The sequence below is a fragment of the Dermacentor silvarum genome, chromosome 10, assembly GCF_013339745.2.
Source record: "Dermacentor silvarum isolate Dsil-2018 chromosome 10, BIME_Dsil_1.4, whole genome shotgun sequence".
Lineage (NCBI taxonomy): Eukaryota > Metazoa > Arthropoda > Arachnida > Ixodida > Ixodidae > Dermacentor > Dermacentor silvarum.
In genome coordinates, this window is record NC_051163.1 from 56,532,722 (window position 1) to 56,551,393 (window position 18,672).

General features: G+C 46.7%; 1 protein-coding gene across 3 annotated transcripts in view; it reads right to left on the minus strand.

The window, feature by feature from the left end:
- Positions 1-18,672, minus strand: part of LOC119431389 (zinc finger protein 775) — a 26,020-nt gene continuing 7,348 nt past the window's right edge. For 2 of the 3 annotated variants that reach the window (XM_049657387.1, XM_049657388.1), the window contains exons 2-4: positions 13,872-14,129; positions 11,716-12,244; positions 1-9,640 (exon numbers count right to left, since the gene is read on the minus strand). In XM_049657387.1, the coding sequence (XP_049513344.1) occupies positions 8,964-9,640; positions 11,716-12,244; positions 13,872-14,129 (1,464 nt within the window). In that variant the 3' untranslated portion in view covers positions 1-8,963. The remainder of the gene's footprint in view (positions 9,641-11,715; positions 12,245-13,871; positions 14,130-18,672) is intronic. The other variant, XM_049657389.1, reaches the window with a different exon arrangement.

The following is an 18,672-nucleotide window of genomic DNA, read 5'->3' on the forward strand; positions in this document are numbered from 1 at the left end:
TGCTGTTGAGCGAATGCTTTATTCCTGTTATTTGTTCTCTCGGCGCTTCGCCACATGCGTCCTTGTACAACACTTGTTAAAAAGCTTTCCCACACAGCTGTGGACTGATCTTGCCATACAAAAAATATATGTGTACATACACACACACTCCAAAATGCACATCATCATTTTCATGTAAATCTATACGATGGTATCAAACACGATTGTGGTAAAACGTGTGTGTATAATAGCATGTATATAATATATATATATAACTTCAAGTATACAATATATCTCATTTTTTTTTACGAAACAAGTATGCAAAAACACGAGTATGGTAAAAATAACTATTTCTTTTTCATGATGGGGAGGAGGAAATGTAAAAAGCACGAGCAACAAAAAAAAGTATTCTTAGGAATGAGTTGTTCCAAGTGAAGAAATGTCCTTTAACAAAGCAAGCCATCGTGTGTGTTTGTGAAAAAGGGAACGTGAGAAATCGAGAGAGGAAAAAGAAAGAGGGGAAGGGAGAAGGGACAGAGAAAAACATAGTATGTGTGTGGCAACAATAAATATATACCAATCCTCCTATGTACAACAAAGTGGGCATCGTCGTCGTCGTCGTACGTGACAAGTTAAAAAAATGCCTCTGCTTCGCACGACCATGCTCGCGCGCGCGAGAAACAGCAAATTGTTATGACCCTGAGAACATCTCTCCTAACACCACCAGACACATCGAGTGAACAACAGCTTCATCAGAAGAGGAGTATTACAGAACAAGGCATGATTTTGGCTCTTCGGCCCCACCATACATGACACATTTATCCCCCGCGCCCTGCTTACACAATAAGATTGCCTCCCCTTCACAACAGCGAGTAGCAGCAGGACATATGAACAGACAACAAGACAACAGGCTTCATTTCACCGGAACGCTTGCCGGACACCACCCGGGCGCCAATCTCTCAGGTACTTGGTCAGTTTTGGTTCGTGCATGTGTGTGTAGGTAGCGTGTGTGGTTGTGTGGGTGCGCGCACATGCAAGTTGTGTGTGTGTGTGTCTGTGTGCGATGCCTCCTTTGTGGCTGAACACTCTTGTTAGACTAGAAAGCGCAGATGGTGTTTAGGGCGTGGAATAACCTTGCCCTTGGTTGACGATGAGGGGCACACTCAGAACCAGACAAGGCAGCGAGTCCGACCTGCCACATAACTGCGACTGTGGATTACCGAACCCATTTTCATTCAGAGCAATTTCATTCTCAGTACGGATCAGCTATACGGTGCAAGACGTGCCGAAGCCGACACTTTTGTAAACCTTTCGGCGCTCTTGCAAAATGTTTCCCCAAGGCACAAACGAACGCAGATTTGTGACTGGCTTTGCTTGAATCATTTATTAACAAACGTCTCTACAAAATACTCCAAATATAAGTAATATGTAATAATGATTCGATAAAATATTTATAAATAACTGCAGGTACAAGTGTAAAGCATAGACTGGCCGACTTAGCCTTGAAGTCAAACAAGGAAAGTTCATCAACATTCCCTCCAAGAACATGTCTCTGGCCTTGCATCATGTTGCACATGACACACATGCCACATAACTGCGAAGCAATATAATTGCATTGATAAAATTATCTTAAAATAGCTGGTCATTCTGTCAACTCTAACAAAGGCACAAATGAGTGTAAGCCACACAACCCTGCTCCATAGAAAATCAGGTGAAAGCTAATGCCAAAGCTATACGGAATGTTGCTCCGCTCAGCTAAAAAATTAAACCTTTGACACACGTTAACTGTACCAGATAATTAATAAAGTGTAACCTTTCTTTTGGTGTAATTCTTTGGCTAGGCTTTTAGGTTCATGCCTCATGTATACATATTGCCTACATCAGCTAGCTTTCAAGAAAATGTACTTGACGATGTTGTTATTGCAGTCTTATTAAACTGAAAATGCTTCTCGCCTCAGATGGTAGGCAGAAAAATCAGCGAAAATTTCAACTAGCAGACATCTTCCGCAAGCCACTAAGAAATTAGGGAATATCCTGCAAGTAGTGATTTAAATATCTCGATCAAAAAGGCCATTCAGATCACCCACATTACTGCCAACCATTACGACTAATAGCACAAAGCAAACCTGTCGTCGGATTTTTTAGTTATTCCAAGCTGACTGAGGCTTAATAACAGACACCAGACAGCAATTTCTATCACTACACAAAACACTGCAGTTCAGCAATGTCCATGATAAAAGAAAGTCAAGCGGTTAATTCCAATGGTCATCTGGAGGCACTACCTGAATCCCAGAGCAAGTGCTTGTGTTTTACAAACCTAAATCTGTCCCCATGACAACAAAAAAATTGCCACAAGATCAAAGTGAAACTTGTCCGGCCCGAAATGCTGAACGGGACCAGTATCTGCTGCGGAACGAGTTAACCTAAAACAATTAACAGAGTGCATAAACCAACTCCGAATCAGCCAACGAAAAACGAAGTCTCTGGTGCAGAGTAAAAAAAGCCATCTTGTTTGACTTCCTGTTCTGAATTTGAAAGGCAGCACATGTAACAAACTATGCCATCCACCAGCAATGTTGAGACTTCCATTCCTACAAGTGCTAGATTCAATCTCTGCAGCTTCTAATGTCCGCCTCCTCTCGGGACAACTCCCTGGGCTTTTGAACACGTGGAAGACCTTCCGGGGCACAGCTAACTGTTTTCCCAATTACGCTGGAGGGTCGCACTTCTTTGGATAAAGTTCCGCCTACTCATTAACTACATTTGGCGTAATGCAGAATGAGGCACATGGCAACATTAATGAATGCCTCTCACTGCAATAAGGCATCGCACTGGGTGTTGCGTTATCTAAAAGCTAAACGATTAAAAAAAATGTCATGCACACAGATGAGTCAGAAGCACAAAAACGTCCGATGTCATCGTATTTTTCACAAAGATGAATGCGGCACAGGCTGACACAATGATGCAGGTTCGTGGTGATGATTATGCGAGTTGGTTGCATGTAGCTCTATACAACGGGGTCAACTGAACTAAGGTGAACTTAAAAATCCATCTTAGGCTTTGCCTTCACGAGGCTCTATCGATGATGAAAAGCAAAACTCTGCTCTGAATTCCTGGGTATGCTTGTGACTCGCATGCCTTGTCTGGGCTTGTGCTACCCTTCAGCTAAATGCCGTTCACGTGTTGGGGAGGGAAAATAAAAACAGCCCTTATGCCGCCCCATACACCGGAAGGCATTCTCTTAGCCTACAAAACGTGTAGAGGCCTCATTTTGTTTGTACCTTGCAAAGCACACTTGACGGGACAGAGACATCAAGATTTCAGCTTTTTTCGCTGGGAATCACACAAAGTGCTACCAGTAAACATGGAGTAGAATACAAGTTTCTTAAATGTGTGCTAGATTTCTAGCCGCACCCCTTCTGCCGAGTGGTTTTGATCTTCATATCCAACGTCATGTGCTCAATGTGTAGTTCTGTTTCTTTCAACAGAAACAATGGGAGGTGATGCCGGCTCCGGTGTAAATTATGGCCACATACCAAGTGGTGATCTCTTACTTCCAGCCTCCACTTTCGAGGCTGCTGTACTGTCACCAACAAAAGTTTACGAAGAACAGGTTCTGTGAAGAAACCGAATGCTTGTGAAGCTGGTGCACAAAGCCAATATTTTAGAGTTGCAGTCTGCAGCAGTGTGTACGTGACCAACACAGTGTTTTACTAAATGAACTAATGACTGCATCCCTGAACTTTGCAGAGATTCTACTTTTTTTGCGGAACCCGCACCCAGTAAGCTTATGCCATAGATAATATGCACATTTTACACATATCTGCACACATGTACACGTATTTGAACACATAATGTATGCATATGAGTACATGTGCATAAATTGCGTACTTACTATTGTACACATCTGTGTGTATGGCAAGACTGCATACACACACATACTACTGCATGTTCTGCACATATACTAGTGCATGCTTCACACATGCTGTCAACGGTGCACTTTTGCTCCACAATGTTTTACTGTCGTCTACCATTACACCACGCTAGACAGTTTGAGAAATCAAGACCAATCCTCAGAGAGGCCATGTTTCAGGGTTAATTACTGTGAGCCATCTTTGAACCAATTATTGTACGTGGATTCCTTTTATGAATAAAGCGACGCCAAATCTTGATGTCTCTGCCCTCTAATGAGCTGCCCAACCCTTTTGTAGGACGGGCAGGCAGCTCTGTGAAGTGGTGATGATGTGATGCACAAATTGTACAGGTAGCCTGCACTCTTTTCAAGAATGTCTTTTGACCCTTGCCAAATCAAGCCGACGTTTCAAGCAAAAGTAAAATAATAGTAAGAAAGAAAAAAAAAGGTGGAATGGTAGGCACCAAGCCTTTCAAGATACCTGAGCTCTGAAATGGAAAAAAAAAAACAAAAAAAAAAAACATCACACACATTTTTGCAGCCTTTCTGCGTCGGCGCTTCCAATTACCTCCCCTTAATTAAGGAGGCCTCCACAGGAACTATATTGAATATTGGGCCAATACAACTCGTCACGGGTGCATCACAGAATCACTTGATCGGTTAATTTGCAAGCACTTATAAAAAGCGTATTAATGCAAGCTTACACATTGTGCTACATCAATCTGCCCTCTCATCAGCAACGCAAGGCCCAGATCCGTGAAGCTGTTTCGCACGCAACAACAGCCAGCAAGAACAGCTCGCAAGACCAAGTGTAGGCCAATTTGTCACAGCATGTGGTGCACCTGTCAAGGTGCCAGTCAAAAGAGAATCAGTTATTACGAATTGAGAGCGTTATGAACAACAGTAGGCGAGAGGAATTTGCAAGATCTAGTGCCATCCAATCGTCGTTATCAATTCCGTGCCAGTGCAGGCACCAGTCAACGAGCAACAGTTCTTAAGAATGAAACGCTTCACGAATTGGACCCAGCTTGCACCCCCCTCACAGAGCCAACGTCTACAATGCCTGCAAACAGCAGTCTCACACAAGTCACGTTCAGGTTGTAACTCCTATTCAGGCGCTTTCACTGAAAACACTGTCTTACTACAACGACCAGAGCCAAAACACCCAAGCAGGGACCGGCGGCAACATACAACCTCGCAGACGACAAGTCACGCTCCTATACAGCCCAACTGCTTGCAACAAGCGACCACGGCTGGGATTTCAAGTCTCCCAGCCAGCACAGTTCTTGCACTGCAAACGATGTCAACGGCGCAAAACGCGGCACAATGTAAATGACAAGCGGCGTGCGAAGATTTTCAAAAAGCTCATTGCGACCAAAAACAGCTTGTTGTACTCGGCCTCCGTGTAAAAAGAAAAGGGAAAAAAAAAAAGCCAAACAAAACAAGTATGCATATCCAAACAAGCCACGGTCGAGCCAAGTCTGTTTCGTTGCAATACAAAAACTTTGTTAACCGGAATATAGTCAAGGATAGGCCTTTACTGGCCCGGTTTGTGCTAGTGCTCCTATGTGCCCCCCCCCCCAGTGGGTGCAGGCCCAAACCGGAGTCCACTTAAAGTGCGGTGGGCGGTAGCACCGTTTCAACAAAAAACAACTGCGACGAGTGTGTGATATGAGCACTTATTTCGGGCCTGGCAATGATGTGTGTGACCTCCCTGGTAGGCCGGATGAGAAAGTAAATGGTGCCGACCCAATGAGGGGAAAATGGGAAGGCTTTCTTTTTCATGTGTATATATATATATAATTTTTTGTCCACAGGGGATGCAAGTCTGTGAGACAAAAAAAAGACACTTGAGGAGTGTGCGCAATAAATAATGCCCCTCCTAAATTTTTTTTCTTTTCTCTCTTCTCCTTGACATGCCACGCGAGCAAAAGGCACACAAGCCAAAAAGAAAACAAACAACAAAAAATGAAACTATATAATTTGTTCTCTGAGGAGATTCTCCAGTTTGCGCAACGAAAGAAAGCAGTCGAAAAAAATTGTTGGCCGCGGTGCACTAGGACGCCAATCGAATTCGGTGTGCAGGTTGGTAGAGGCAGTGGGGCACAGCGCGATTGCTAGCTGCACTGAAAACAAACGGTCTCGTCACAAGGCATGGGCATTCCTGGCAGCATGTGAACAAGTGGGACCGGTAAGGTTGTATGTACTGGTGGCAAAGTTGTATGCTTGAGGTGCCACGTTGCGAAAGGACTCGGATGGCAAGTGGAAGCCTCACAAATGCTGTCTTTCAGTCGAAACGATGGAAAGACACTGCGTGTGTAGCAATTGCTTCCTTGCCAAGGGTCGTTTCGAGCTATGACTTCATGAAAACATTCCGACCTGCCCAGTTTACAATTCCCTTGTAGATGTACTTGCTTTTTAAAGTAGGTTTAGCACAAAGCAAATGACCACACATACAAAGAGACATGAGATATGTGCTAACTAGCAACTACTTTCAGTTACCGCTTGTTCAGTGTCTCTTTGCATGTGTGGCCATTTGCTTCGCATTAAACTGGCTCATAGAAGAATGTGCCAACATGCCCAAGAACGATTTCTTCTCACGTACACTTGTTACAATTCAGGGAAATGATGATGCTTCCACGAGACACCTCGTTAATTTTTTTGGCAACAGCATGCACCCTACTCTGCATTGCCTTTTCAACTAAGTAAACATGTACTATTGCTAAAGAAATAATTATATTACAGGTGATAAGACTTCATTTCCTTTGTGCTCCACATCCTGTGCCATGATATAACAGTAAACTTTCAGTAAATATTTATGATTAAAGTTCAGTCACATGGTGCAATCTCGACGGACAGGAACACATTCTAACAGCCCCACAAGGTTTAATTAAAGCAGCAGAAATCGTATGTAAAGCAAGCAGAACATAAACATTTATAATATGATAGCATACAGAAGCGAAGTAATTCTAAGCACATAGCCAAGGTGCTTGACTACCTTTTTTTTTCAAGTGATGTCATGCTGTACCGATTAGTTAAAGTAAGCTGGCACTCGTACACACATCAACACTCTGTGTGCCCAAAACTAATAAAAGAAGAGCTATTGTTGCACTACTTTTGGTTAAAACTTGCAGCATGAATGCTGCTAAAATCATCGGTAATAAATGTTACATTCTTTTGAACATTACACACCACTGTGTCAGCTGGCGCTTCAAAGAATGTTATCAGGTCTCGTCAGAATGAGGAAGCATGGAGCAGAATATACTAAAAGAATTACTTTGAGTTATATCTGAATAATCTTTAGAAGCAGTAACTCATGCCATCAGGTACAAAAGGCTTCACGAAGTTTTTAACATAGTCCTGTACTTCATGCAATGTAGCGACATTCTGTTACCAACTAATAATGAATGATCAATTTGTTTAGCCAACCTAAATGTACATCCACAGATGACGCAACCATTAACGATAAGCCTTCTAAAGAAAAGAGAGGGGCAATATGTATGGGTATAGAATTGAACAGTTCTTGCCGTTAAAGTTGAAATTGGCCAAGCTTATGGAGCCGATAGCAATTGCAGAACAAACTATCTTTTCATCTTTCTCTGCTAGCACTTCATACTATCAGGTCGTGAAAGAGCCACTGAAATTTTGCATTGCGGCAGCATTTTGCAGTGGGTTCAGTGTAATACCATCCTTGCTTGCATTACTTGCCCCCTATTTCATCCACAATCAATCTGAGGCACATATCTTCTGTTGTGATGCCACATACAAAAATGTTGATTACACTGCAAAGGAACGGTGGCGCCACCTACCATTTCTTCCCTGCAGAAATGACAAACTACACCATCGTTCCGCTGAAGCGCAAGGGACAATGGGCGCACTTTGGATTTATCATGGATGAAACAGGCCCAGTATTTGCACACAAGCGTGGCGCCAAACTGAAATCGCTGCAAGACGGTAAGGATTAGCTAATGTGCGAAATTTTGGCTCGAAGGAGCCAGTAATACATATCTGGAAGAGTTGCGTATACCTGCTGCTGCTATTTAGGAAACGCTTGGTTAAAGCCTGGAGGCATTACTTCACTACCACTCTCCTACAGTCTAGAATAACAGCTTGCAACTGTGCCCTACAATGCCCTTGGAAGCAGCACCATTACATGTAGGCGACGAAAGGGCAACGACCTGCCAAGAAAATCCGTACGAGAGGTTCCCAACCCTGCTTTCATGTATAGCCTGCAGCGCTCTGTCACTTCCACCTTGCAGCAGTCTAGTGTAACAAAAGAATGAGGTAGAGCAGGGGGCTGGCAAAGCCTCTCTTTCACCGAGTCGAGTGGCGTTCCTAGTGCATCGCGACAAGTTATTGCTCTCTCATTTCTCTGGACGGGCGGGGAGCACTGTGATGACGGCGGATGGAAGACGCCTTTGGCACGGGGCCCCCAGTGGGAGTCTTTGGCGGAGGCCAGGGAGCAAGAATAGATTGGGGCCGGAAACTCCACTCTCCAGCACGACCAGATAATGTCACAAACGCTCCCGAGCACCAAAGCCTGTCACATGGTGGCGCCACCTGGTGTTGGTGAGAGACGGCACCACAGGGCTAGCAGCTTGCGTACAATGCCACCAGACGCCACCAATCTATGCTCCCCTGTCTGTGCCCTCTGTTCATGCTATGCGCGGCAACATTTCGAGCAACGGAACTTGCATGCGAGTTCGTGGCGCCAGGTGGCGCCAGTGCAATGTGACCTTATCTTGGTACATACAGTTTAGAGTTCTGCGGCATCGCTAGATGCCAACGGTCTATATTCTCCTGCCCCCTGTGCTTTACAAATTTCTTTTCTGTGACGTTATCTGGTCGCCTGCACATGTTCGTGCCAATGAAGAGTGTTTCTTTACCCCCGTTCCCTCCGTCCTTGCTCCCTGGCGGAGGCCCTTTCTTTTTGTACTCCAGCAGTGGGGGGCTGGTGGAAGACTAGAGCCCGATGCGTGCTGAGATGTGCAGCCCGTTGAGCCGGCTCTTGAGCGGCAGGCAGTCCGGCGCCAGTACGGGGACTCCCAGCAGTGGGCTGGCCTCCTGCCCATCAGGCGCCACCAGAGGGATGACGCCGAGGAGGCTGGCACCGAGTGCACCACGCGCCGCCTGCACATCCACTACGGGGATGCAGAGCGTCGGCGGACCCTGGCACCGGGCTATGTGCGCCTGCTGCAGGCACCGGTAGCTGAACTGGCGGCCGCACCGAAGGCATGGCAGGCGCCGCAGGTGGCGCTGCCGCGTGTGTGCCAGCAGCTCCCCCTTGCGGGAGAACCGCCGCCGGCACTGCGGGCACCTGAATGTCACCCCCTGGACATCCAAGTGCAGCTGCGCGTGGTACCGGTAGAGCGCCTTGGAGCCAAACAGCTTCCCGCACTCGACACACAGGAGCTGACGGCGCTGCTGCTGCTGCTGTTGCTGCCGCTCCTGCTTGTACTGGAAACCGTGGAGGGGACGACAAGCTGCGAGAAGTCTCCGCCTCCGACTTGATCGGAAGCGGTGCAGAAAAAGGTGGCGCTGCGGCCGGTCGTGCCTCAGTCAGGTCAAGGGGTCCCTCACTTGTGGAGGTGCTGGGCGGCAGGGGGGGCCGCGGCGCTGCTACAGGTGGCTCGGAGAGAACACTCTGCACGTGCGTGCGCACGTGCCACTCAAAGTCCTCTTCGCTGCTGAACTCCATCTGGCACGGAATGCAGGTGAAGGTCACGTCCGGGGGACGACCTGCCGTGGCTGCATCCACAAGACAACACAGTAAGAAAGAAGCACATGCAGCACATCTGTAGCAACTGAAGCACGTGCCACAAAATACATCACTGTTTGACATAATTTTGTTCCAATGCACATAAGGAAGCCTTTATGGGAAAATAACAGATGCAATGTCAGTGCAGTTAACAGGAAGCTTGCAAGCATCAAAACTGATGCGAGTCTTGGGATACTAGCTAGACATGCCTTAAATAGCTAGTGGCTGGCTTCAATATCACAATTGTAACATGTGCCCTGCAGTGATTAGCCAAAAAGTGAATTCGTGGATTTAAGACAACTGGTTATCACAAGTTCTTGATGCCTACCAACATAAACGTCATGAGTAAAGAAAAAAAAAAGCTTTTTTTTTCCTCACTGTCTTTAATCAACCAAAAGTTTCCACCTTGAAATTCAGGGCTGATTGATTGATTCTGGGTTTTACGTGCCAAAACCAGTTCTGATTATGAAGCACGCCATAGTGGAGGGCTCCGGATTACTTTGGACCACCTGGGGTTCTTCAACGTGCACTACAACGCAAGCACACGGGCGTTTTTGCATTTCGCCTCCATCGAAATGCGGCCGCCGCGGCCGGGATTCGATCCCGTGATCTCGTGCTCAGCAGCGAAACACCTTAGCTGACTAAGCCACCGCGACGGGTTAGGTTCCAAACACCACGGGAAATCCATGACAGCCTGGCTAAAAAAAAAAAAGTTTAACAGGTGTGAAGCTGCGTTGCCTTTATCAGCTGCTGCTTCTGCAACACAGTATGCAACACAGTATACACGTTTCGCAACTAGTGGCCTATCCTCAAATAGAACTTGGACGAGGTGCTAGTGGACATGCCAGAATCCATTCGACGCAACATCTCGGTAGCCCCTATCCCGAAGAATATGGCCAAAGAAAGGCATAAAAAAAGGAGAGAGGAACGAATAAAATGGCTCCGGAAACTAGTCAGAGGCAATGACAACGTACTCTACGCAGACGCTTCGAGATATAATTGGAAGCACGCAGTAGTTACAGTAATCAATAGCGACACGAGTAGCATGGTATCAAGCGCCTCCCTGTACACGTCCTCGATCGCCAAAGCCGAGTGTTTCCCCATCGCCTTGGCAATTAAAGATCGAGAGCGAAAAGTCCGGAAGGCCTACATCACCATTATCTCGGATTCCCAGGAGGCGTGCCGACTCTTTACGAACGGCCGCCTCCCATTAAAAATACGCAACCTATTAGGAAGGGAACTAAAAAACACTTATAGGCTGGTCTGGTGCCCGGGACATGCTGGCCTAGAGGGTAACGAGAGGGCGGACGCTCTAGCTCGAGAGCTCACGAACCGAGCGGAGCACCAGCCGCCCTCCCAATTACAACCACCCCACACCACACTGGATGGCCTTCGCGGGGAGGAAGACAGTGATCCTGCTCGGTTGGATCCATGCGAGATTCTTGCTCATCAGCGAGGCGCACAGCAAAAGTATGGCGTCCCCCACAAATCTCTTGAAGTGGAAGACGCAATGGACCTCCGTAGAATTCAAACGGGGGTCTATCCAAATTTATTGCGACTGCACAAAATTTTTCCAACTTTGTACGGGCACGATTGTCCGTGGTGTCGCGACTCGCCACCAACCCTCTACCACGTCTCATGGGGATGTAGTAAAAGGCCAGATAAACTAAATTCTTTACAGGATAGGTATAGACTAGAAAGCTCTCCGGAGCAATGGGAGGCACTCCTCGCTAGCTCAGACCCGGAAGTGCAACTAGCGCTTCTGGGCCACGTCCGGCTGGCGGCAGAAGCCAGTGGAGCCCTGGACTTGGGGCTCCACCCATCTAGCTCCTAAACCCCTTCCCTTTTACCGCAATAAATGTTAGTCTTCTTCCCTATGCTGTGATTTGTTCAGTGAGCATTCCAAAATTATTGCAACATTATTCCAACATTATTCCACAAAACTGCACAGCACGTGCAATGCAGTTCTGTGGCCGGAGCTTGAACTGAAATTTTAGGTTGTCACGAAGTAAAGTGTGAAGCATAAATTAAGCATGCTGGCCACAGCACAGCACGAACCACGCACCGACAGCCGGGTTGGTCAGAATGGGAGCCAAGCCTGCGCTCTCGTGGAAATCGCGCAGGTGGGCCGCCAGCTCCTGGGGCGAGGCAAGCTGCCGCGGACAGAGTGGACAGTCTGCCGGCTCTCCCACATGCTGGAGCAGGTGCGAGCGGCAGATCTCGGGGTCGTGGGCGCTCTCGAAGGCACAGAAGGGGCATTGCCACATGGACGACGCGGCGGAGGACGGCGGTAGGGCCTGCTGGCGCTCTGAGATGCGCAACATCACGGGTGGCGCGGCCTCGCCTGGTGGTGGCTCGGGCGGGCTCAGCGGAGGCAGGCACACCGAACTCAACGATGGCGGTGGTAACGGCGCTGCGGGAACCGCCTCCATGACACCACCGCCAGCGTTGTTCTTGATGTGGCAGCGCCGCCGGTCAAGCACGTCCGTGGACACCTTGTGCCGGTTGCGGAGGTGGTGCAGGAACACATTCTTCTGGCGGTAGCTCTTGTCACACAGGCCGCAGCGGTACGACGGTGTCTGACTGTGGATGGCCTGTGGGAAGCACGAGGGAAAGGGACAAGAGATGCTTGCTGGCACAAGATTATGGGATTTTCACTACAGCCCTAGAACGAGAAGAACAAGGGCAACCGAGGGGCTCAATTGGTCAGTTGCCAGTTGCTTGTTCACACACTTCACGACACCCGCGGTTGGAAAAGGATGTTCCACATCTACCAGGGTGGCGCTGGCTAACACTCCCAGGGCAATTTCCAGTACACATAGTACACAAATATCTGAGAAAGTCAACAGGAACTACATTCGTTATGTGAGAGACGTGGGTTCAGCTCTCACCTCAGGCAAATTGTTTTTTATCCAACTTTCATTTCGTTTTTTTTTTCGTTACTTTATTCCTATATTTTAAACAAAGAGAACAGTTAATTTGTCCGAAGCTTCCTGTAGGCTCATCGTGTTTGCTTCATGTGGTTGTAACCATGGCCCAAAGTGTTGGTGGCTGATGTGTTCAACACTAGATGTATACACGTTTACATGTTAACAGATGCAAGTGAACAGTTGCAGAATGCAGATTTTCCTTTTCACATTTGTTACTGCGTGTCAGCACTAGTGTTAAACTCATTCACAGATGATTAGCTTTGGGACTACAGAGCAGTTTGGCATCCAGTAACACTGCAGTAACACATCACGTTTTCAACTAAATCCTGAGCAAGAGAGGTATCCTGCTTCGTTTCTTCCTACGTGCACTTCATTCTGGTGTGAGAGCACATGTAACCCACCCCAAATGGGTGAAGGGTCAGTGGCTGCCCTAGCACAAACGGCAGAGCACCACGCACAAGTTGCAGATGTTGTGGGTCCCATCAATGGCATTCCTTCCACTCTTTTTCCTTTCGGTTTCTCATGAGCATAAACAAGAACGGCAGAACAATGGCCCTGTGCAATTAAAGTTATAATTTCTCCCAATAAATCACAGAAACTGCATAACTTTCAGCTACATTGTTCACAGAACTGCCTGTTTGTTTATTTGCAAAGCTCTGGCATAACCGACAGGAGCGCACGAACATTGCAGAATAGCACCATCACGAAAAATTACAAAGGAATGTAGTTAAGTCCTTATGTGCAGTGGCTGTATTGAGAACACACGACATTGGTGATGGGCCACTGAAGCAGAAAAGTATATGTGCCAAATCTTACATATGCCCCAGCCAAGAAAGCTTAAAAAAAAAAAAAACTCTTAGCCTTGACTTAACCCACAAAGCTGTCAGGCTAGCAGCCAGGCAAGGGGAAGTTTGCTGTAGAAGCATTTACAATTTCCCAAGGCACTCTGAAAAATATAAGAATGTCTGGCCAAAAATAGAGCATGTGGTGCAAGTGCTGTTGGCTATGTTTCCTTGGAATAACTGTCTGGAGAGAGGCTGCCTGTTCTTTGGACCTGTCCCAGCATCCTGCACTATTCCTAGAGCATGTTTACCCTAGACAATGACAACCTCTACCTTGTAGTTCGTCTGCCTCGTAAAAAGCCCCAAATTGTCCCAACCTACCAATGTGTTGTTGATTGAAGGCATCAGGGCGGTACAAAACAAGCACACGATACATCCATCACTCGTCCAATGCGGACTGCCGTGCCAGCCCGAATGTAGCAGACAAGAGCGCAAACAAACAGACAAACCTTGTGGCGCATGAGGGTGCCCTTCTGGCGGAAGCAGCGCCCACAGAACTGGCACTTGTACGGCTTGAGTCCCTGGTGGATTAGGAAGTGCATCTCGAGGGAAAACTTGCGGCTGAACACCTTGAGGCAGATGGGACACTGCACATCCTTGAGGGCCAGCGGCGGAGGCGGCTGGGGGGGCGCTGCGCCCCCTGCCGCCACCACCGCGGACACACCCGCTCCTCCACTGGAGGCCAGCTCGCTTCCTGTACTCGGCTCCTGGACAGATGATAACAATACCAATGACGAGTTAAGGACCCAATCCTACGCTGCGGGCTGTGACAGATGCAGTGTAGGAAGGCTACAGATTAATTCTGACCCTGTGAAGTTTTTTACAGCGCACCTAAATCTATACATGCAAACGTTGCTGTATTTCGCCCCCATCAGAATGTGGCGGCCGCAATTGAGAATCAAACCGGTGACTTCAAGTTCACAGAAACAGGACGCCATGGCTAGTGACCCACCGTGGCAGGTTCCTGGAAAGATGACCTCAGCTGCCACGGCGGGCATCAATTCTGACATCCTCACTGTTTTTTTTGAGTAACCATACCAAGCTGTTCCTAACTCTTTAACCTCAAGGAAACACACTGGCTTACAAGGAAAATACAAGTTGTCTTGTCTAGCATAAAGGCTAGCGGCTGGTCAAGTAATCGTGCTGACTGATAAATACAAGAAAAATGGCCTCTGCTATTGAATGATTGCAGGCTGATTTCACTGCATCTGGTCAGTAGGAGCACTGCAGGCAAACAGTTGCATGAAACATGTATCCAGTAAGTTCTCTAATGTAAGGCTAATAGCTTTAGAGTATAGAAGTTAGCGAGGGAAAAAGTGGCAGTTTCGCCCGAAGAACGAAGCACTGACAGCAGTAGCAAAGTTTAGCGTTACGCTTGGACTCTCTCATTTGGGGCCTTTACTCTGGGATTTGGCCACAGTGATGTTTACTCCGCAGTCCAGAAATTCCTTATGAAGGCCAACCTGTTAAATTTGTATCTTTCCCTTTTATTGTGTGTGTTTCATAATTATTGATTCTTCCTACTGTTATTGCTTTCATTTCAACATGCTGTTTCACTTTTCAACAGCACTTACTCTATAGGAGTCCTGAAAGTTCATTTGTGGTTATAACTTGACATAATCCACCCATTTCTTGGCCAATCCTCCATTAGTGGGTACGAGCCACAAGTTGGATCGACAACAGCAACAACTCCTTAAACGGTGTTCAAACTATATGTGGGTGCTACATATGGGTGCGATGCAGCAAGCAAGGACACTCCTGCTGGGTGGAAAGACCATCGCCCTGGCAGCAACGAAACATCTCTCGCACAAAGAAAATTCTTAAAGATTCTCTATTCCACCGGCTGAGGCAAGCTTCCTTGTGAGATGTTGCAGCAGGCTGGGCTGGTGTAAAGGTGGTGTTTACCGCGCCTAACAAGTTGGGAAGGCTGTGCAAAAAAGTCAATGAGAGCCGGAGAACACCTGGACTGTGCAATAAGCGACACGGCACCAAGCCTGTAGAATGCAATACCAATGTAGTGCATTCCATTCCCACCTCTTGTGGCTGCACTTACATAGGGCAAATGGGACGTTGTATTAATGATCGTTTGTGTGAGCATGCGTACTGTGTCAAGATTAAGACTGGCAGTAATCTTGCTGTTCATTGTGCTAAGTGTAGGCGTTCACCACTCCTAGATAACACACGTGTGTTAAGAAGGTACCTCAATCAGATGGCCAGGGAAATTTTTGATGCCTTTTCTATGTGTAAGTTAGGAGCCACCTGTGTGAGTGCCCCATCTATAGCTCTCTGCGATAAGGAACTTAAGTTCCTCAGGAGTTAATCACTTTGGCCTGTGCCCACCATGTGTATTGTTAAATTTGTATTTTTTTAGTGTTTTTGACGCATGTGCAGCAGGAGTTGACCGACGATGACTCGCCTTCCCTTTCACCTTTTTTGTTCTCTTTCTGCCTGTTGCGAATTGTATATATTTGCGCAGGCTTCAATAAAGGTTTTTGGCGCTGTTTTAAATATGTATGATCAGTACCAACTAGCTCGCACCCAAACCCTTCTGAGCTTCGACTTGTACAATACATTCCCAACCTGGTTGTGACATCGAACTTTGAGCACATACAAGATACCTTTTGGGGTTTCTTTAAAGAGGTTCTTGAGACATTCCATTTTTTTTAAGGTTTGTTTCAGCCTGGAGTACATTTTTAATGTTTCTGGAACAGCACTTTGCCACACTTGTAGATGCACTGTTCCCTGCACCTCTTAATCGCATTGAATACTTGAAATATGGATACCAAAATGTGTTCAAATGCATGCGCCAAATGTACCTGCCCAAGCATTAAATCATTCGTTTTTTTTTTTTCAGACTGAACTCTGCAGCCCTCCCGGTTAAGACATGGTCGCAGGCGAGAGATTGCTTTGTCCCATGGTCAACAAAATGCCGGCTATGTCCACATGAAGAGACTACAGAACATTACTTCATAGACTACAGGGATGCTATCTTTTTCTGGGACATCCTTCAGAGAACCCTGAAGAAGGAAGATGATGTGACACCAATCTCAATTCTGTTTTTGCCTTTCAGAAATCCCGAAGATCCCTCTTATGGCATGTTCGTACTGAGTGGCCTACATAGTCTTTGGAAAAGTAGGATGTGCGATAGACATGCAGAAACCCCTCGGTCAACAGAATAGTTTTGGGGGGAAACAGGGACTTATGTACACAGTGTGCATGTCGCTCAAGAGCCTCAGCCTGAGTGGATGTCTTTGTTAGATGCATGTGTTTGCCTGCCTGAGTATTAACTATGTGTGCTAACCTAAACCTCATTGCTTGTAAAGAGCTACTGTTTTTTTTTTTCCATGCAGTAAAGAGAAAGAAAAAAAAAAGCGTCCATGGCCTAATGGTTAGAGTATTGGGCTTCTGTGCTAAAGGTCTTTCATATGAATCCGGCCATAGAACAATTTAATTTGTGTCTATTTATATTCATCTGGAACATGACTGAACGCCAACAGCAAAAATTCGCTTGGAATGTCCATATAATTGCTTTTGCAATAAAATGAAATTTTGTTGCAACTTTACTACCGAGATTAGTTTTGGTGCGCAGTGAAGGGATCTTATAAGGAAGTATCTACTGCTAATCGGCTGCAATAGAATTTCGTTTTTTCTTGGATAAAATGTCTAAAACATTTGTGGTTTGTACACGCTAGTCGGTGCAATTCTGACTCAATGCATTCTTGATGCTTTTGACATAAACTATCGAATTTACCCAGGCAAAAAAAAAGGCAGGGGGGGGGGGGGGGGGGCATGGCTGCCTACCCCCCTTTTCCCCACAGTATAAGTTTCGGAACAATTTGCAAAATGAATCTAAAATGCAGCCTCGCAGTACTACATTCAGGTGGTCCTTCCCTATGACAAATTCCAACAAAGTCACCCACTTGACAAACCTACGCTCTGTACGGCATGAATACTGCTGCTTGAAAGAACGGCTGCGAATGCCAGTTCCCCACGATGGCAATTTTTTTGCTTTCTACACTCTAATTATTTGTAAGCTTTTAAAAGGGTCCCTGAAATGGTTTGGACAAATTTTGTAGATACGGAGGGTACAGCTACAGTAAAACATTTGCCCCGTATTTAAGTGAAGTGTCTCATACTAAGAGAGCTACAGACGATCTCAAGTTACTCTCATCCATAGCCGTGCTCTTCCTCCTCAACTTGTTTGCCAAGCAATTGGGCTAAGCTCCACCTTCACTGGCTTTGCGTCATGATGTGACTTCCGGTGTCCTGGAGCCAGCGCACGAAGCCTCTCCAACCATCTGGCCAGTTAATCCCCAGCAAGAGCTAACCAAGCAGCGTACATTGCGAGCGTTCTGTCACAGCGCTGAGCGTGCCGCACCGCTATTCCGGTAAACGCAGGCGAGCTGGGAGTTTTGATGGATGGGCAGAGGCGGAAACCTGAGCGACCAGCACAGTGCCCAGCCACCTGGTGGCACAGAGCTCAACCAGCTAAACACCGAGCTAATATTGGTGTAGCCAAATGCTCCAACACTCTAATTCTCCAACATTTTAAACACTTAAAAAGCAAACATGTTTACGATTCCTCTGCTGTGAAAAATTTACGCTGACAGTAAAGCGGAATACACTTGGTTACTGCTATATTAGCTCTGTGTTTGTCTGGTTAAGCTCTGTGCCACCAGGTGGCTGCACCCTGCAGGCCGCTCACATTTGCACCTCTGCCCATCTGGCAAAATGCCCAGTCCGTCTGCATTTACAGAAATACCAGACAGGTTAAAACTCTCTATTGCAGTAGTAAATCTTCCGGCATGAAGCGACAGGCCGCAAACGCGTAGATCCTGGCGCCGATCAGATACTGACAGCCTGATGCGCTGCAGCAACTCCGCTCGCCTGTTGCCTTGCAGAGGAACACAATGTCGCAGCTTGACATGCTGCCAATCGCTAGATATTGCAGCCCACAACGCAACAAGGGCGATTTATGGTCCTCGCGAAAAGAAACCTCAAGACCAACAATGACCGGGCAGCTTGCATCAACACGGAGCACATTGTGACAAAAGCAGACGACACTTGCTGTGTGCCGGAAGTGCTCTTTCTGTAACTTTTTTTTTTTTATAGAAACAAGTTAACCAACCTTTAAACTATTACGAACAACATTTATTCAACATAAAGTTGGAAACATTATCGATGGCGCAATGTGGGCAGCCAATTGGATAGCTTGCCTGAATGACGCCGCACGTGCCCGCTACATAGATG